A 17,991-nucleotide genomic window follows, 5' to 3' on the forward strand; every position below is an offset into this window, starting at 1 on the left:
GTAAGAGAAGGGGGCAGCCTGTGTGTGTGAGAGAGGGGGGAAAGTGTTTGTGTTGCAGAGAAGTTGTGATGCTCCAGGCTTGGGGTGGGGGGAAAGAGAAGCTGTGATGCTCCAGGCTTTGGGGGGGGGGAGAGAGGCTGTGATGCTCCAGGTTTGGGGGGCGGAAGAGAGAGGATGTGATGCTCCAGGCTTGGGGTGGGGGGGAAAGAGAGGCTGTGATGCTCCGGGCTTGGGGGGGGGAGAGAGAGGCTTTCCTGGGAGTAAGCCCCCCTGACTCTAATGGGATTTACTTCAGAGTAGGCATGCACAGGATTGGGCAGCGAAACTGCCACCCCACCCACGCTTTCCTGGGAGTGAGCCCCAGTGACTCTGAGACTTACTTCTGAGTAGCCTCCGACTGCCCGGGGAAGCAGAGCAGAGTGAGTGGGCAGGGGGCGGGGCCAGGGCTGGGGCGGAGTTTTTTTTTTTTTTGCAGTATTCGCTCCATAAGACGCACACACTTTTCCCCCCACTTTTTTGGGGGGAAAAGTGCGTATTATGGAGCAAAAAATACGATAAGTGATGCTTATATTACTGCATTTGACTGGATTACAAAACAAACATCACATTTAGGACTCGATGTTGGAAAGATCAAATGTTGCAGAATATAGAACATCTTCAGGGATTTGGTCCAGGAATGCAATCTGGGATTCTGCCAAACATATTCCTCCTGCAACATGGTGGCAAGGTCTTTGCACAACACAGCCTCTGATTCCTCTTGCTTCTCGCCTTCTTCAGATTCCTCCATCTTCTGCAGCATGTGAAAGAATCTAGTCTATGCTTGGAAACACCCAAACTAAATTTAGAAATAAACTGACATGTGAAAGGGTGGAGAAGCTTGTTTCAATCCAGGCAAACCTTCAGTTTTTAGAAGTCCATAATTATGATAATGACAGACATAGTTCTTCAGGCATTCTTTCTACTACATCTAAACCTTTAAATCTATTTGTCACATCCACTGTGTATTCATATGGAATATGATTTAGGTCATACCTGAATGGCCTAATGTTTTTCCCTACTTTCTTCAGTTTAAGCCTGAATTTTGCAATAAGAAGTTCATGATCTGATTCACAGTCAGCTCCAGGTTTTGTTTTTACTGACTGTATAGAGCTTCTTCATCTTTGGTTGCAGAGAATATAATCTGATTTCAGTATAGACCATCTGGTGATGTCCATGTGTAGAGTCTCCGCTTGGGTTGTAGGAAAAGGGTGTTTGCTATGACCAGTGTGTTCTCTTGTCAAAACTCGCTATTAACCTTTGCCTTTTAACCTTCTAGTTTTATCATCTATCAAAATGCATCAGATTAGTTGGTGAACACATAAGAGAAACCATCTAGTTTTCAGTTCAAGAAAGTTACATGAAAATGTACAATGTTTTCGAACTAAAAATATGCACAGTAGTAAAATCAACTCTTTTACTTATTTGCTGAATATTAATAAAAACTTTTTACAATAAGCAAAAAGCTGTGTAATAGAAGTTTACTTTTACAGAGATAACAAACAACTCCTTTGTATTTTTAGACATATCATACTTGTGGTGGTTGGCCTCTCCTTCCTTTACATGATCAAGTTCGCCTTGGATCCTGAAGAGTGTGACATGATGAATTTTCATCACATGCCCTCTGACCACTCACAGGTTGGTTATATATGTAATTTTGATAATTTTTCCATTATGAAACAGGAACATTTATCTGCCATATGTTACCCGAAGTGCTTTTTGAAACACGTATGTGACGTGCTTGCAAGGGGAAAAAATAAATGTGTGCAGGGGTCCTGTGTTCTGTCCAGTGGTGCAGCTATATAATTTGACAGAGAAAGGAAAATGGAGGTGGGGTGAAAAGTGCACGAAGGATTTATTTTAGTGTCCAAAACTAAAAATGGGGTTCAAGCTGGGGCTTAGGTGAACCAATTCACTCACATTTTACTCCAGATAAGAGAATTCTATAGCTAATATCCATGCAATATGGAGCCCTGGGGAAAGCAGTTAGAAGGAAGAGGGGGAGGAAAGAGGAACTCTGTAGAAGAAATGACAGAGAGGTGTGGGGATGTTACCGAAAGGGCTGTTCGTGTTTAGGGGAATCATTGGAACTTTGGGATCTTAAGACTGGATGTAAGACCAACATTCTGTAGAATTTCCTTTTACTTAAAGAAGAGACTGAGAGAAGTCTTCCAATAAATGATTACAGCTTTTTAAAAAAGGGACACAAAATACATGCCCAAATTAATTAATAAAGGACTATTGTAATGCCCTTACCAGTGTCCTAGAGTTGTGAGCGCATTGTGGTGTGAGTGTATTTGGTGCATCTAAAAAAATCAGAAAAAGGGGGGTTGTAGGAAAGGATTTTGGGGTCCCATTCTGCCAACCCCAGTTGTTAACTAAAGGTGGGGAGAGAGGAGGGAAAATTGGGGGGGGGGAAGAGATGAGAGAAGTGAAAGAGTTCAAAGCGCAAGGCATAGCTACCTGTCTGGGTGTCTGGTCCGTGAGCAGCAGTTTCTCTGAGCTGTATGTGGACACTCGGGGAATGACCTGGTGTTTGGGCACTCAGGAGAGCAGTGGTGTCACTAGGCTGGTGCGATTGTTGCGGGCCACACCAGGTGATGCGCTGGGGGGGGCTGAGAGGGGGTAACGTGCCACTCGCCCACCCTCCCACTGCTTAGAAAGTGTGCGATGCGTCAAGAGCCTCTGGTCAGGTTTGGAGGCTCCTGCCCTCCCTTACGAAGGGCTGGAGGAAAGTCGAGGTGCCGTCCGTGTGCATGAGCCACACGCACATGGGCGACGCCACAGGAACCCCTAGCCCTTTTTAAGGAAGGGCGGGAGCCTCCAAACTCAGCCGAAGGCTCCTGTGTGTTGCATGCTTTCTAAGCAGGTAGGAGGGCAGGTGGGTGGTGCGTCACCCTGCTAGTGCAGGGAGGGGGTGATGCGGTGCCTGCGCATCCTCCCAACTGCTTGGAAAGCATGCAACGCAACAAAAGTTTCAAACATGGCCACTGCGTGCTTGTGCACAGGAAGGAGTGCGGCTGGCTCAGGGCAATGGGCTCCGGAGTCCCTCAGGCCGGCCAGAGTCACCTTGTTCTAGCCTTTACGTGGTTTCCTCTCAATGCGCCCCTGAAGCCTCTTCCTTCCTCTTTCCCATCCCCATCCCTTCCCCCTCACTTGGCCAGTAAAAGGGGTGATTGTTCTGCCTGGAGGGAGGGAAGAAATAGCATGGTGGTGATGAGGCAGGAGTCCCCACCCTCCTACCTTCAACCTTCAGAGGTTTGGGACGCTCCACTCTGACTGGAACCATTTTTTCTAGTAAAAAAATACTTTATATAGGTTTAGAAGAGTTGACTATGTGCAGAGTTGGAAGTGAGCAAGGGTGTCTGTGATTGCTGGGTACTAAGTGGAGCTTGGGAGATTCTGCTTTCATGTGTAGGTGTGTACCTGAAGTTTGAATGGGGATCAGGATGTAGGTATCAACTGAAAATGCAAATGTCATCAGGGGGTTGATGATGACTGACATCCTGAAGGGGGACCTTTACAATGGCTATGTGCACAATACAATAAATCAAATGCAGATGTAGGTAAACAGGGCTAGCAGTGTCAGCTAAAATACAGATTAGCCCCCTGGTGCCAGAGGATATCTGGCAATTTAAAATGAGATTTACATAAATTAGGCCACAGTCCTAACCAACTTTCCAGCACTGACACAAGGGTAATGCAACTCCAAGGTAAGGGTACAAACATTGCCTGACCTTGAGGAGGCCTCCATGACTGCCCCCCCCCCAACTGCAGGATATAGCAAATGCCCCACTGGCACAGCTATGCCACTGCTGGAAAGTTGGTTAGGATTACACCCCTATGTAAAATACAGGTAATCCAATGTTTTGGTACAAAATACAGAAGTTACTGGAATTGGATTCAGGAGAGCAAACACAAACTGCAGAGACAATGAAAAGATGCATGTCAGGATAACCAAGTTGCATTATTCTAGAGACACAAAGTGAGATTATAATTTTCCTTCCAGGATGTGTGACTGTTGGGGGGGGGGAACATATAAACAAAAAACGGAGAGGAAATTAGACCTGTAGGCCAGTGTTTCTGGGAGAACAGTGCATCTTGCATGCTGGCATCCATATATGAAGGCCTCTGAAATGTTTCATAATATCAAAGTAGCATAACCAGAAATAAAATAAAATGGGCGGGATTTTCTCATAACAGGCAAGGGGATAAAGACAGGTATATGCATGGTGAAAATTTGACGTTCATAGGCAGTTGTGAACACGCTAACGCATGTTGCTTAACTTCTGTGCCTTAATGTTCTAGAGAGCACAAAAGTACACCAAGCAAGTTCTGCAAGCCAAATGTCGACCATCTTTTGTGAAGGAGGAGATGGGCCGGTTGTTCTTGGAGAAGTATAACATGAATACATTTCCTTTTGTAAAGAGAAATGTGACTGCACACAAAGCTGTCTTTACTTATGAGCCTCCCTTTGGATTTCACAAGTATTCTGAAAAACTACAGGATCTACTGGAACTCTTGCCTGAACATGATTTACCAGAAAGCTTGCAGTCCAAGAACTGTAAGCACTGCGTGGTGATTGGGAGCAGTGGGGTGCTTCATGGACTGGAATTGGGCTATGCCCTGAATCAATTTGATATTGTTATAAGGTATGTATTGCCTTATACATTAGGCAATGTAGTGTCTTCCCCTCTGTAAAGCACCAGGCACAGTCAGTGAAGATGATGATGATTTTCCTTTTAGTGAATACATATAATATGACAAATTGATTCAAATGTATAATGGAAAGAAATTGTGGGGGTGCAAAGTTTCTTTTGGGCCTCTTCCCAAAGAGGGAGGGGGTGGAACAGAGTGGGGAGGTGGCAGTGGGGGTGGGCAGAATGGGGACAAAACAGGCAGGGGGAAAGTGTCAACAGCCAGAATAGTCTTTGGAGCCCAGGTCCACCAGTCTTCCCAACGCAGAGCTCAGGTCTACCTGCATGCCCAGCATTGGCAGCTAGATACAGTAATGCGGAAAACCAAACACAGTCCTCTTACAAATATGGAAAATCATTGCAGAAGATTAGTTATCATTGTATTTAGGCTCACACTAGAATGGAAAGTGTTCTGTGTACACCAAATCTGACTTGGCGGCAGCTACACTCATGCAGCTGTGTTGCTGAGCTCCTCTACACTCCTTCATGGTAATTGGATCCACAAGCCAAAGAGCGACTGTAGCAGGTGAGTTTCCTCCCAGATATGACATTAAGGAATATATGCATTCCTGGGTTTGGTGTGCATGGCTTGTGGCAGAAGTTGCTGCCATGTGCCCATGGTAATGTCCCCAGCATCCTATGTGGGCAGTGAATCTGGGTGAGATTGGAAAACATAAGATCCCAGGAAGTTTCTGGGCCCCCTCCTTTAGCTCCTGGGCCCCCTTTCTGACCCTGGACCTGTGTACAAATTACCCCCTTTACCTCCCTCTCCTAGGCACTGCTCCAAACCCCAGGGGCCTGATGTGGCCCGTGGCAAGCTTCTGTCCAGCCCTCAGCAGACCTCTGGTCCCTTGCAAGTCTGTGGCCTGTTCATCCGAATGTGACCAGAGCTGTGCTCCAGTCGCATCTGGAGGGTGTTCTGAGGGCTAGGAAGGCCACGCGCCTCCACTTGGAATGCCGTCTAAAGGCCTAACAGCATCACTTCCTGGTGGAGCTCAGTTCCACAGGATCCAGAGCCCTGTGTCAGGCCATGCAACCCAACACAGGACTTTTTGCTTCTGCACCAGCTAAACAGCCGCTGCACAATTAAGTAGCCCTATTGTGGCGCTACCTTCCTTAGCTGGAGCCACCAGCAGCTACACAGTGTGGCAGCCATTTTTGGTGCCGTGGCAGCTCCACATGCTGGGCAACTCAGGACTGGGCTGCCCGTTCAACAAGATATCTTGGCATTAGTATGGAATATGTAATTAGAGAGTACAGGGTGGCCCCCATATCTTTGGATCCCATATCCACGGATTCACTTATCCATGGATTGGGTCAAGGCCCCCCCAGCGTGCAAAAACCTGCACGCACCCCCACCAGAGGCAAGGGGTCCCCTGCTCCCTTTGCCTCTGGAGGGGCCTCTGAACTTAGCAGAGGCCGAGGATGTCCGTCTCTAGCATCTGCCAAGCTCAGACTGAGCTCTAAAGCTAAAAAAAAACACAACTTCCAGTTTCACTGAGGAAACCGGAAGTGATGTTTTTAATGCCTTTTAAGGTGTTAAAAACATAGCTTCTGATTTCCTCTGTGAAACTGGAAGTTGCAGTTTTTTAGCTTTAACGCTCAGTCTGAGCTCAGCAGTGGCTGGGGATGGATGTCCTCAGCCTCTGTTAAGCTCAGAGGCCCCTCCGGAGGGAGTGCAGCCCCCCAGGACCATGGGGACAGGCTTTCATCTGTATCTGTGGTGTCAGGTATCCGTGGGGGATTCCATAACAAAACCCCCATGGATAAGGGGGTATATCTGTAATTATTATTTCTACTTGAAGCCAATCAAGCATTATTTACCTTTGATGAAAAGTGTCTACTTTTTGTCATTATATATGTGATCCATATATGGAAGTTTCTGTACTGTGATCAGTGTGTTGGTGGTAGTTTTCCTGCTAGGACCATTCTTTAACTTTTGTTCTGCTGTTGATTGTGACCAGGATTTGCTGTTTCAAGGTACATTTAAAAATGCGGGCTCATTAAAAGTGAGACCACTGAGGTATTTTTTCCTGTGAAACCAATTAGGATATGCAGTTATTGATATGTTTTCTTGTAGATTAAATGATGCACCAGTTCGGGGGTATGAAAATGATGTCGGTAATAAAACTACCATAAGGATGACATATCCAGAAGGTGCTCCCTTGTCTGATCATGAGTATTATCCAAATAGCCTGTTTGTTGCTGTTTTATTTAAAAGTGTTGATTTTGCTTGGATTCAAGCAGTGTTGAAAAATGAAACCCTGGTAAGTAATGATAGTAAATGTGTTTTTCTGGTTTTGTTATATAATAAACAGTGTCTAGATTTGAAATTGTGTATTTCCTAAAAGCAATTTCTGTTTGGGATTCGTCTAACTCTTATGGGTGGGGTATGGCCGAAGAAAGAGAGGCTGGAAGTTCCATTACTACATCTTTTATGAGCTCCGTTGGTCCAAGGCTCCTGGGGATTTGGCTTCACATCACTCCACAAGTAGCATCAGAACATCCCTAGGGAGGAGGTTATGGTCACATCCATGCCCTGTTGCATGGGGGCAGGCTTCATTCACTAACTGCACAATCCTATACATTTTTACTGAGCAGTAAGTCCTATTTTGTTCAGTGAAGCTTTCTTCCAGGTAACTGGAAGTGGTGTAGTGGTTGTGTGGGCATTTGCTGATGTGCTGAGTGCTTTTCAAATAACAGAGGAGAAACATCATTGACTGGTGTACAAATCATTGGCTTGTTTTATTCAAGAGAGTGTATTTGTCAACAAACCCTTCTCTAAGAATTTAGGTTCACCTTGATAGCACTACCTTTTCAAACGTAACTGTGAATGGCAAGCCACTTCTCTTTTGTTTCCTTGGTGCTACATTGGGTAATGTGCAAGAACTAATAGTAACTGGCATGTGGATTACAAAGAAGGGCAACCATACCAAGTCTTTTGTTTGTTTGTAAGTACACGTAAGCTGGTAGTTGTACAAGAGAGTAGGTTCTTCAAGCTGTTTATCTTAAATTATTGCATAAAATGGAATGGTGTCGCATATCCCCTTCTTAAACATTAGCATTAAGGCTTTTAGGTTTAGCATTAAGGTTTCCGTGGTGCTATATTGGGTAATGTACAAGAACAAATAGTAACTGGCATGTAGATTACAAGAGGGGCAACTGCACCAAGTCTCCTTTTCGTTCGTTTGCAAGTGCAGTACATGTAAGCTGGTGTTGTAATTGCTGGGAGAAATGGACAAGGGAGTAATTCTTTCTTCTGTTCAGGTTCTTCTGTTTACCTTAAATTATTGCATAAAATGAAATGTATATCCCCTTCTTAAATATTAGCATTAAGGCCTGGACTGTCTCATGCACTAACATCCATTGTTAGTGTGAGCAGATGCCATAACCGCAAAAGAGGATTAAGGCACCCCAAAACATAAGACATCCAAGAAAAATGTAGGACATGACAAAATAAAAGCTAAAAACACTCATATATTGATTTCAAGTGGTTAATTTAAGCAATATCTTACTTATTATTAAATTTAAAACTATATTACATATAAATTATTATTTACAAGTAGGCTATGCTTGCAGGGGCCCGGTCACAGGGAAAAGGAAGACATTTAAGTTCTTTTCCAGGAAATGAGGCTAAAAAAGACATCTGGTCACCCTGTCCTTTGTTAATATAGCAAGCTACAGCCTGTCCAGCAGGCAATTATCCTTGGTTATTATAGCTATTCCTATAATAGCAAGTTGCAAGTTGGAGTGATCCAACCAAGAAGAAATAGGTTACAAGTAGATAGCAATGCAAAACAAATAGAACTATGTTTTCTCTTTTCCTCTAGTTTTAAAAGTCTTAATTAATTAAAAGTTTTAATGCTACTCATTACAGTAGCTAAAAGATATGATATAAAATAATGATGCTAGATGCTGCTACTTGTATCTTTTTTTATAATAGATTCCTAGCTTGGCAATAATCTGGATGCTTTTCTCCTTAGCCATTCTGGATGCGACTGTTTTTTTGGAGGCATGTGCCTGAAAGAATACCTCTGACACCGAAACAATTCCGTATTTTGAACCCACTAATCGTTACAGAGACAGCACTAGGTTTTCTGGAGTACCCAAAACCTCAGTGGCATTTCTGGGGATTGATGAATGAGGTGTGTGTCAGGGTTTATGCATCTTTTGGGACAAAAACACATTGGGTTGAATCCTGAGATGTGTATGTGGAAATAAGATAGTATTTGCAGAGTTCTGTTTGCAGTTGCATAAGTCCATGTGGAAGAAACTGACAATTTTATCTGTGACATCTTATGTGACATGTTTTGTAAGTGCAAAGCCAAGTTCGGATTCCATTCAGGTTTTTGTGCACAGCAACCTTATGCTGTCACTTCTGTGTGCACATGCCCTCTTATGTGAATGAAAGGATAACTTGAGCTAAAACCCATGATGCTATTTTGCTGTTCAGCCACTATAAAATGCTATTTGTAGTATATTCTGGTCACTTATACATGTGCAAAAGTCGTCTGCACACATTGTCAGGCCCACTGATTGGCCCAAGCCAAACTGATCCCTGAAGCAGTGCCATTAAGTTTCTGTCCTCTCTTGTGTTTTTTCTTTTCTGCATGTGCACCCCCCACATCCACTCCTGCCACTGTCACTTCACCACCACTGCTTAATTGTTTCAGCTCTGTTAAGTCCCCACTTCCCCCCCCCCCACCTCAAAGAGGCTAGGCAGGCAGAGCCTGAGGAGAAACTGAAGGAGGAAATTTTCTTCTTCTGTTCTCTCCTCCCACTCTGCTTTCCTAGCCTGTTTAGGCAAAGAGTCAGGAAGAGGATTGATGAGGTGGAGAATGCGTTATCGCTGCCGCTGCAATACTTCTCCCACTTATCTTGCTCTCATTCTCATAAAGGAAGGGAACAATCATGGCAGCAATGAATTCAGCAGTGCCACAGCAATCTCTCAATCACTCTCCTTATGGGCAGCAAAGCTAGGTGAATGGAAAAAGGATTGTAGCAGTGGCATGTACCTTGTCCTCCACAGTGGCAATGCTGGAGGAGGAGGTAGGAGGCTGCTGCTGTAGTCCTTGTGGGAAGGGGAACAAATGGGAAGAGGATCATGATGGCAGACCAGGAGAGTGAGCAGCCAGCCAAGAGGCAGGCTGGTGAAGGAGGTCACTTTACTTAGCCTCATGGCTGGGCCAGCTCTGCACATTCTTAGATGCTATGAAGTGTGCAAGAATACTCATGCCTAGAGGTGGATTTTTGGGGAGATAATGAAATAAAAACACACAACACGCTTTCTGCACTTCTAACTTTGGAAAACACCACAATCTGTGAAAAATTAAAAACTGTTTTCACCCACCTCTACTCATGCCTTAATGATTTACCTTCTCTTTTGGCACTCCATGGAATCTCTGGGTTTTTTCTACTTCAGTCATTCTTTCCCATCCTATACACAACAGCTTCCTTGGTTTTTCTGTCCTGTTTTTGGAATGCTGTCACCTCAGAATTTCAAGGAACTGTTCTCCTTCTCCCCCCAATATCCCGCTATTCTTCTGATTGGTCTTTCACACAAGGGGAACACTGGGAACCCTGAGTAAGTTGCCACTGGGCGCTGTCATATGTACATTAGGGAAGAAGATAAAAGAGCCCTTGGGACCTGAATGGAAAGAGATTAATAGCTTAGGAAAACCCCTGTGTCCCCAGTGTAACAAGAGATGTAGCATTATACATTACATGTGCGTATTATTCACTTCTCTCTCCATTTGTCCACCCCCCTCCCCGCACCCATCAATGGCAAGAAACTTCAGCTATTTTAAGTCTAGGAAATCCTACAACTGTAAGAGTTGAAACAAGATAGTGACCTTTTAATTCCTTCTCTGCTCTCTATGGTATATATTAGCACAGTATTCAGTTGAATGTTAGCACAGTGCAGTATTGTGTGACCAAGCATATGGTGTCATAATTATAGAAATAAGCATATTCTAATTTATGAATTTCATTTTTTCCTTCCTTTTAGAATGTCCCTACAACTGGAGTCATTGCAGTTGTTTTGGCTTTGCATTTATGTGATGAAGTGAGTTTAGCTGGGTTTGGATATGATCTTAGTCAACCAAACATACCATTACATTATTACGACAACCTCTGCATGGCTGCCATCAAAGGACAAAAAATGCATAACGTGACTACAGAAGGGAAGTTTCTTCAGAAGCTTATAAAAGAGGGAGTTGTGAAAGACCTTAGTGGAGGAATACATTGCAACTTCTGCAGAAGAGCAAACTAACATCTGCAACAGAACCTCAAAACTGGATTCCATGTATTCTTGCAGGCTCCTCTTCTCTGAATGAGGCCCTCTCAGTGTTTCCATCCTGCAGGCACACTAAAGCACTTTTGATCTCTCTGTTTAGCTGCTTTGATTTTTAAATTCACTTTCGATTTATGTTTTTCTTTTACGTACTTGAAAATAGCATTTTGCTTTCCCTAAGGATGTTGTAATTTACATTTCCTTTAAATGTATTTACAGTTTAGTGTTTAGAAGGATAGCCAGAACATCTTTTATTTCAAAACTCAATTTCATACAGTATGCGCTTCTTAATTAAATGAAAAAAATAATTTCCCAAGGTTCATTCTAATTAATGAACACTTATAAATTGTTCTTTTTTTTTTTTTTTTTAAGAACATGAGCAAGGGTTACTTAAGTGACTCTCATGTGTCTACCCTCCCATACCTCTTTATTTTTCACTTTATTTTATTTCCATTATGCATGGTGACTGTTATGTACCGGAGTTTTCAAAGCAGTTTGCAGTGTAAGACTGGGATCTACTGTTATAAAAGAAAGAACTGAGCTTCCTGGGCTAATGCAAACCCACTGTGTGAACCTAAGTGGGTTTTTGGATTTCACCTAGGTTGATTAAACACCTCTCTTAAATTAATCATCCTCGGGAGCAGCAGATAAATATTTTCAAGGAAGTGTGATATAAATTGATCAAAGCTTTTAAGCTTTCTTCACCTATACTTGGAGAAGATAAAAAACATGTTTGAACAACTAATGAACCATTCAAAAAACATATTTGAAAACAACTAATGTTGTAGTTCAAAACTAATGAACCATTAATTTTGCATCATCCCCAGATTATGACCAAGCCATGAAGATATGTTGAAATATGAAAATGGTGACCATGTACAAATAATCTTTGCATCCTTTCCCACAAATGTGTATTTTGGTGACTGCACCAATCTTTATTGCAAGTTGGTGATCAAATCTGAAATGTCAGGTTTCCTTTGATTTCATGGCTGTTCCAGTGCATATTGTTTAATTCTAGGTTTATATAGAAATATTTGGGAGGGGGGGAATAACTACTGCAAATACTTGTCAGAAAGGTGATAAAAAGCAATTTAAATGTTAATTACCTGATTTCTGAGAAATCACTTTGACTTGCCAGGTTAGAAGCACTCTGGCTTGCTCCTGCATCATGTAAAAAACATTATAAAAGGTAACCAAAGAGTATATTCAGAGTTGAATGGTATTTACAGATGTTCTGTGCATATGCCCACATAAATGCGCAGTATTTAAATTTGAATAAAAGTTAGTTTTGGATGTAGAATTACCGTCAGAGGGAAAAGTAATAAAACATAAATAATTATTGGATATTATAAAACAAATTCTAATGCTTAGAAGGTTATGAGGTATTATATTTCTGTCAAGACTGGGTTTCTGAATTACCTCAGCAGCATGAAACCCTCGATAGTGATGCTTCATCACCCACTGTCACAGGGACATGAGAAGCCCCAATCAGACTACATGAGAGGAACCCAAGCTATACCTTAACCCACATTTTAACCCAATTTTCAAGATTTGAGCTGGGATACAGAGGAGCCGCTGTAGCAGTTTCTTCCAGAGGGCCTGGGGCTTCTAACCCTAACCTGGCAGTGCAGACAGGAACAGTGCTGATACCGAGGTAACAAAAAAAATCTAAGAACTGGGTGGGTGCCCAGTTAAGTTGCTCAGAGTTAGTAATATGTAGTTTATTAAGGAAAACTGGGTCTTGCCTGCTTGAGAGCTTAATTTATGTTGCATGATACTAAATTTTTTTTCTTCTAGTTTAGCTCATTTTCTGAGAGCAATATACTTCTAACCCTTGATAAAAACAGAAATGGAACCGTTTAAAGTTCTGAGGTGTAAGGCAAATTGTGTGTTGTTGAGATTGGCTTATGTGTAGCTTGAAGGCAGCTATTTTCGTTTTCAGACACAGGCTACTGTTACCAAAAAGGCTGTTTTGTTTAGGGGAATTATTTATATTAGCCTTCTGGAAACTTTTGGGACCATAGGCTGGATACAAGACAGCGTAGAGCAAAGAAATCCCTTGTTTAGCTTAATGAGGAGACTGGGAGGAAGGTAACTTTCAATCAAAGGATTATATTTTTATTGCAAAAGCACACAAAGGTAACATAATACACATGGAGAATCGATAAGTATATACTTGTCTGGTGTACCTAACTCGTGGTGGATGCATGTGCTATGTATTTGGGGTGCATCCGAAAAGGAAACAAATGGTTAGGGTGTAGGAAGGTATTTTAGGGGTTCCTTAATCTGCTAAACCCAGTTGCTGACTAAAGATGGGGGGGAGAAGGGAGGAATAGGTAGGGAAGAAGGGGGGGAAGTTTAGACGCACAATATATTTACCTGTAGGGGGGGGAGCAGTTGGATGAAGAGTCCCGCAGGACCACTCTCGCAAGAGAGCAATCAGAGAGAGCCCGCATGTGCTCTGAGTTCTCTCTTAAGAGTTGTCTTTGACCTGGAAGTCAATCCAAACTGACCGGAAGTATCCCAGAGCTGTGGGCATGCTCAGTAACACTTGGAGTATGTAAAGAAAAGGTGGAAGGGTCCAGAACTCTGCTATCAGCAAAGCTTGACTCTCTGGGAGGGAGGCAATTTGCATAAGGTGCTTAAGAGTGTTAAAGCTACAACAAAAGAACAATAGACTTCCTCCTCTTAGGTGCATGCTTGTTTTGCATAATCAGGAGACACAGTGATTAGGTTATACATTGACCTGCAAGGAATTGGGGGTTTGTGTAATTCATGTGTTTGTAGCTTGGCCATGGCCCTTAGAAACATGTGCTGGGGGAGGAGTGGCCTGCTTGCTTGGTCTGTATAGTCCAAAATACATAACTAGATAAAAAAACACAACTTGGAAGGGAAAAGGGGATTTTCACGTAACACTACAGCAAGTTCTGATTGACTAACCTAGAGGTCCAGATAAAATACATAAGCTGTGGTAGGCTTTCCCACTACCTTTTTTTTCCCCCAAAGGGTGAGGCATGGAATGCGGGCAAAGTCCCATACAAGTTGTTGCTGTGAACTATTATTGTGCACTGTATTTATAATCCTATCCCCAACAATGCTGTTGGGTGCAGTGGTGCCAAAATGGCTACCACTGCATCCAGCAGCACTGCCATAGCCATTGGAGGGGTCTCCTCGGGGGAAGGTGACTTCCGTCCCTTTTCCTTGAAGAAAGCCCCAAACCCCCCAATGGGGCTTCAAGTTTGTATTGGCTATTTCGCCCACGCAGACTTGAGAGCCTCTGTGTTAGGCTTTGCAGCCCAACATGGAGAATAGGATATGGAGGAGCAGGGCTCCCCCAGCTCCATCCTCCTCTTGCCATAGTTCCTCCCCCCCCATCCCAGAATGCCTCCCTCCCTCCCCAAGGCCGTCACCACTGCCTGGAGCTCTTACCATGCTCTGGGCAGCATCCGTCTGGTGCAGGGCTTAGTGCCGACTGACACTAGGCCAGCATCGGTGTTGACTCTTCCCTGGGTGTCAAGGACATGCCTTATGGCAAGTTTGTGACACCCAGCACCAGCGCAGGAACTTGGCACTGGTGCTGAGGTATGATAGGATCGGGCCCTTAAGCCTCTACACTGCACTTCAGAATGTTCAAAGCACTGCATATAATTATCTTGTCGTAACCCTGACAACAACCCTGACAGGTCAATATTGTAATTAGTGTGGATGTGATCACATCACACTGTTCACTCCTTGCAATGCACAATCTGAAAGCCAACAATATCACAACTGCAATAATACACTTTAATATCTCGGATAAGAGGCATGTCTTCTCTATGAGCCAATTGTAACTTTCTGGAGCACACCTTATTCCCATGTTGACCTAACCTCACTTGTGTGGAACTGCCCATGCACTATAGGTACAGGTAAGTGCAAACCTATTTTACTGTCTGGTGGATACAGATTTGTTGCTTTTCGTTTGGGAGTCAGTTTGCTCTTCTGAGTAGGAGCACTTCCACTTCCTCTGTATGGTGAGATGGTTGAAAGATCTCTCTCATCTCGCAGCAACCATTGTTCATAACTTTGAGGCTTGACTGCTTTCCTTCCAGCTGCCCTTGCAGACTGGCAGCTGCATCGGATGCAGAACACAGCAGGCTCAAAGGTTGTACTGCTATCCTGTAGCCTTTTTGCATTAAGTGAACCCCTCTTTCCTCATGCAATATGAAGAGCAACTGAGTGCTCTCCTCCAAATAATATGCTCTATGTGCCATATTTTATACTTAAAAAAACATCCTCAGTGACTGCCTCTCAACTGTGGAATTCCACTCTGCAAAAATGAAAGTCTGAGTCTGAACATTTTCCAGAGACATTGTAAAACCATTCAGCACTTGGGCTTATAACCAGAGACTTGGAAGTTGACAACATTTTGTGTGTGTTTCTCATTTACCTTTTTAGTTAATGTGTGTTTTAAAACATTTTTATCCTTCAGCCTTTAGAACAGTAAAATACAAATTAAACATTGAATAAAATGTGTTAATATTGTTAAAAATAAGAAATAAAGCAGATCAGACACATAGAATATTAGACTATATGCCATTGTTGTGGCTGATTTTGGACATGTTGTCTAAGTTACACATTGTAGTTTAGTTCTCAGGGTTTTAGCTATGAATGTGAAGACTAGATTCATGAGAACTGCAACTTTCATTGTTTAAAAATCTCTGACAGTTCATCCAGGGGGCAGCTCCTGTGGGGCTGGAAGGCAGGAAGTGTCCCACCACTATCAGGCACACACTCCTTCCTCAGGGCACCTTCCTCTTCCTACAGGAAACCTACTATGTGAACTGCGCATACCTGTATTTGGAATCATCTGGAATACTTTAAACATTGATGGCATTTTTGTTCTATTGGATCTACTAATCAACTTTAATAAACATTCAGGTGCATAACTAAATTCTTTGCCTGCTTTTGTTATTCATGAACATGACTTGGCGCTGGTCCTGTGAACCTATGTGTGGAAATGATGCAATACTAGCTATCCATGATGTTGACCATAGTGTTGTGTGACCATAGTATTAGTTTTGGTTTCATCCTGAAGAGTTAAAACATCTATCATTGCCAAGTGTATCTGTCTTGTTTTTCAAACTTACATTACTGTCAGGGTTTCTCTGCCTTTTCTCTAAGCATATGACCAAACTACACATTACATGTACATGCTTGGCCCTGATGTTCTTTCTCCCCCCCCCCCTTCTTCTTGAATCCAGGACTTTGGGCCCACTTGCTTCACAGTTGCTATCTATATAGATCAGAACTAGAATAAATGGCTGACGCCTTCTCTCCAAAACAAGGTCTTAATTTCAGGGTCTTCTCTCCTCCCTACCCCAACTGTTGTTCAGGGGAAAATACACACACCTTAAGGCTGTGTGTATTTCAGCCCTGTGTCTGAATGCGTTCACATTTTTTTTTCAAGGAATGTATGAAACACCCTTATCCCAGTCAGTCCCTTAGTCCATCTGTAATCTACCTGATAATAGCAGTTGCAGATCTGGACCCTGTGCCGCCCTGGGGCCAGGTCCACAACACGCTGTCCCCCAGAGGGATGCTTACTTTCGCTGCAGAGCCTCATGCAACTTTCGCTCTGCAAGCCTTCTGACGCCTCTGGAGCGCCTTTAACAGTAGTTCTGGTTTCCTTCAGAGGCCTCAGAAGGCTTTTGGAGCTGCAGCATGCGGCTTTGCATGGGGCATGCAGCATGGAGCAAGGGACGGCTCCAGAGGGTGGCCAGAGGTAGCTGCGTCGCTGCAGCAGGCGGAGGCAGTGCCAAAGTGTGTGCAGATACCCATTTCTAGATGGTATCTCTCCAGCTATCCATGATGTCACTATCATTATTTGATAAAGTGCAGTGCTAAGGTTATACAAATGACTACAGCATTTGGTGCAATATTGCCTAGCTACTGCCTCTTTCTAAGCAATTCTCAGCCAAAAGAGGCATTGATGAATACTTTAGAAACAGGTTGTAAAAATGTGTTGGCAACAACTGTGCAACCTTTGCTGTTTTTCCCCACATCCTAGAGCGTGTGCATATGGACATCTAACACTAATGCTAGAAGTAGCTCATACATGCTCATAATTATGTGAAGAAATCTCAGTAGTAAGCAAAATTGAAGTCTCTATCTCTGTTCACAAGAGCACACTTTAGATGCTATAGAAAGTGTTCATGACATCGCTTGCATGAAAAGTATAGAGCATTGTACTGCTGGACAATTAAACATTTATTAATGGGAATGTTCAGATGCTCCTATTGGGAAGGGCTGAAGCCAAGTGGTGGAACACATACTTTACATGCAGAAGGTCCCAGGTTCAATTCCTGGCATCTGCGGGTAAGGCAGAGAAAAATTCCTCATTGGAATACTGGAGAGTTGCTGTAGATAATACTGTAATGTGCTAGATTAAGGATCAATGGTCCATCTCAAGTCTAAGGCAGCTGCCTGCGTTCTTGTCACCTGTACTTGTTTTGCCAAGGACATGACTAGCCTACCCAAAAGTGAATTTCCAGAAGATAATCCTTAATTGTATTGGGCTGGTCTGAATTACAAAACAGATGAGATTCTGGAGCAGATGTACTATAGGTGCTTTCAAGACTATGAATACAGCAAGCAGTACAGATTCATTCAAACTTTCTTCTCCTCCATGAGCCATGGCTGCTGCAACCAGAACCAATCTGCTGCTGAGACCAGGTGCAGCAAAGGCTTAAAGTGGCAGGCAGTAGAAAGTGCCTTTGCTGTACCTGCCTACTGACCACACCCACTGCTGAGGCTACTTATTGGCTGCCTCCTTTGGCTGCTGCCCAGTCCTGTGCCAGCTGCCACAGTTCCTCCTCCTGCTCGGGCACTTGCCCTAGCAGAGCCTGGGGCCTGGAAGTAAAGTGTGCCAAGAAGAGTAGAGTGGTGGCCTAGAATGCTTCCGGTGGGGTGGGGTGGGGTGGGAATAAT

General features: G+C 43.4%; 1 protein-coding gene across 4 annotated transcripts in view; it reads left to right on the plus strand.

The window, feature by feature from the left end:
* The window catches only part of ST3GAL5 (ST3 beta-galactoside alpha-2,3-sialyltransferase 5), a 28,571-nt gene extending 15,240 nt beyond the window's left edge, over positions 1-13,331 (plus strand). For all 4 annotated transcript variants that reach the window (XM_066619894.1, XM_066619891.1, XM_066619893.1 and 1 more), the window contains 5 exons: positions 1,560-1,674; positions 4,345-4,688; positions 6,814-7,000; positions 8,717-8,878; positions 10,741-13,331. In XM_066619894.1, coding sequence (XP_066475991.1) covers positions 1,560-1,674; positions 4,345-4,688; positions 6,814-7,000; positions 8,717-8,878; positions 10,741-11,004 — 1,072 coding nt within the window. In that variant the 3' untranslated portion in view covers positions 11,005-13,331. The remainder of the gene's footprint in view (positions 1-1,559; positions 1,675-4,344; positions 4,689-6,813; positions 7,001-8,716; positions 8,879-10,740) is intronic.
* Positions 13,332-17,991: the final 4,660 nt, after the last annotated feature.

This window comes from Tiliqua scincoides, chromosome 3 (assembly GCF_035046505.1).
Source record: "Tiliqua scincoides isolate rTilSci1 chromosome 3, rTilSci1.hap2, whole genome shotgun sequence".
NCBI lineage: Eukaryota > Metazoa > Chordata > Lepidosauria > Squamata > Scincidae > Tiliqua > Tiliqua scincoides.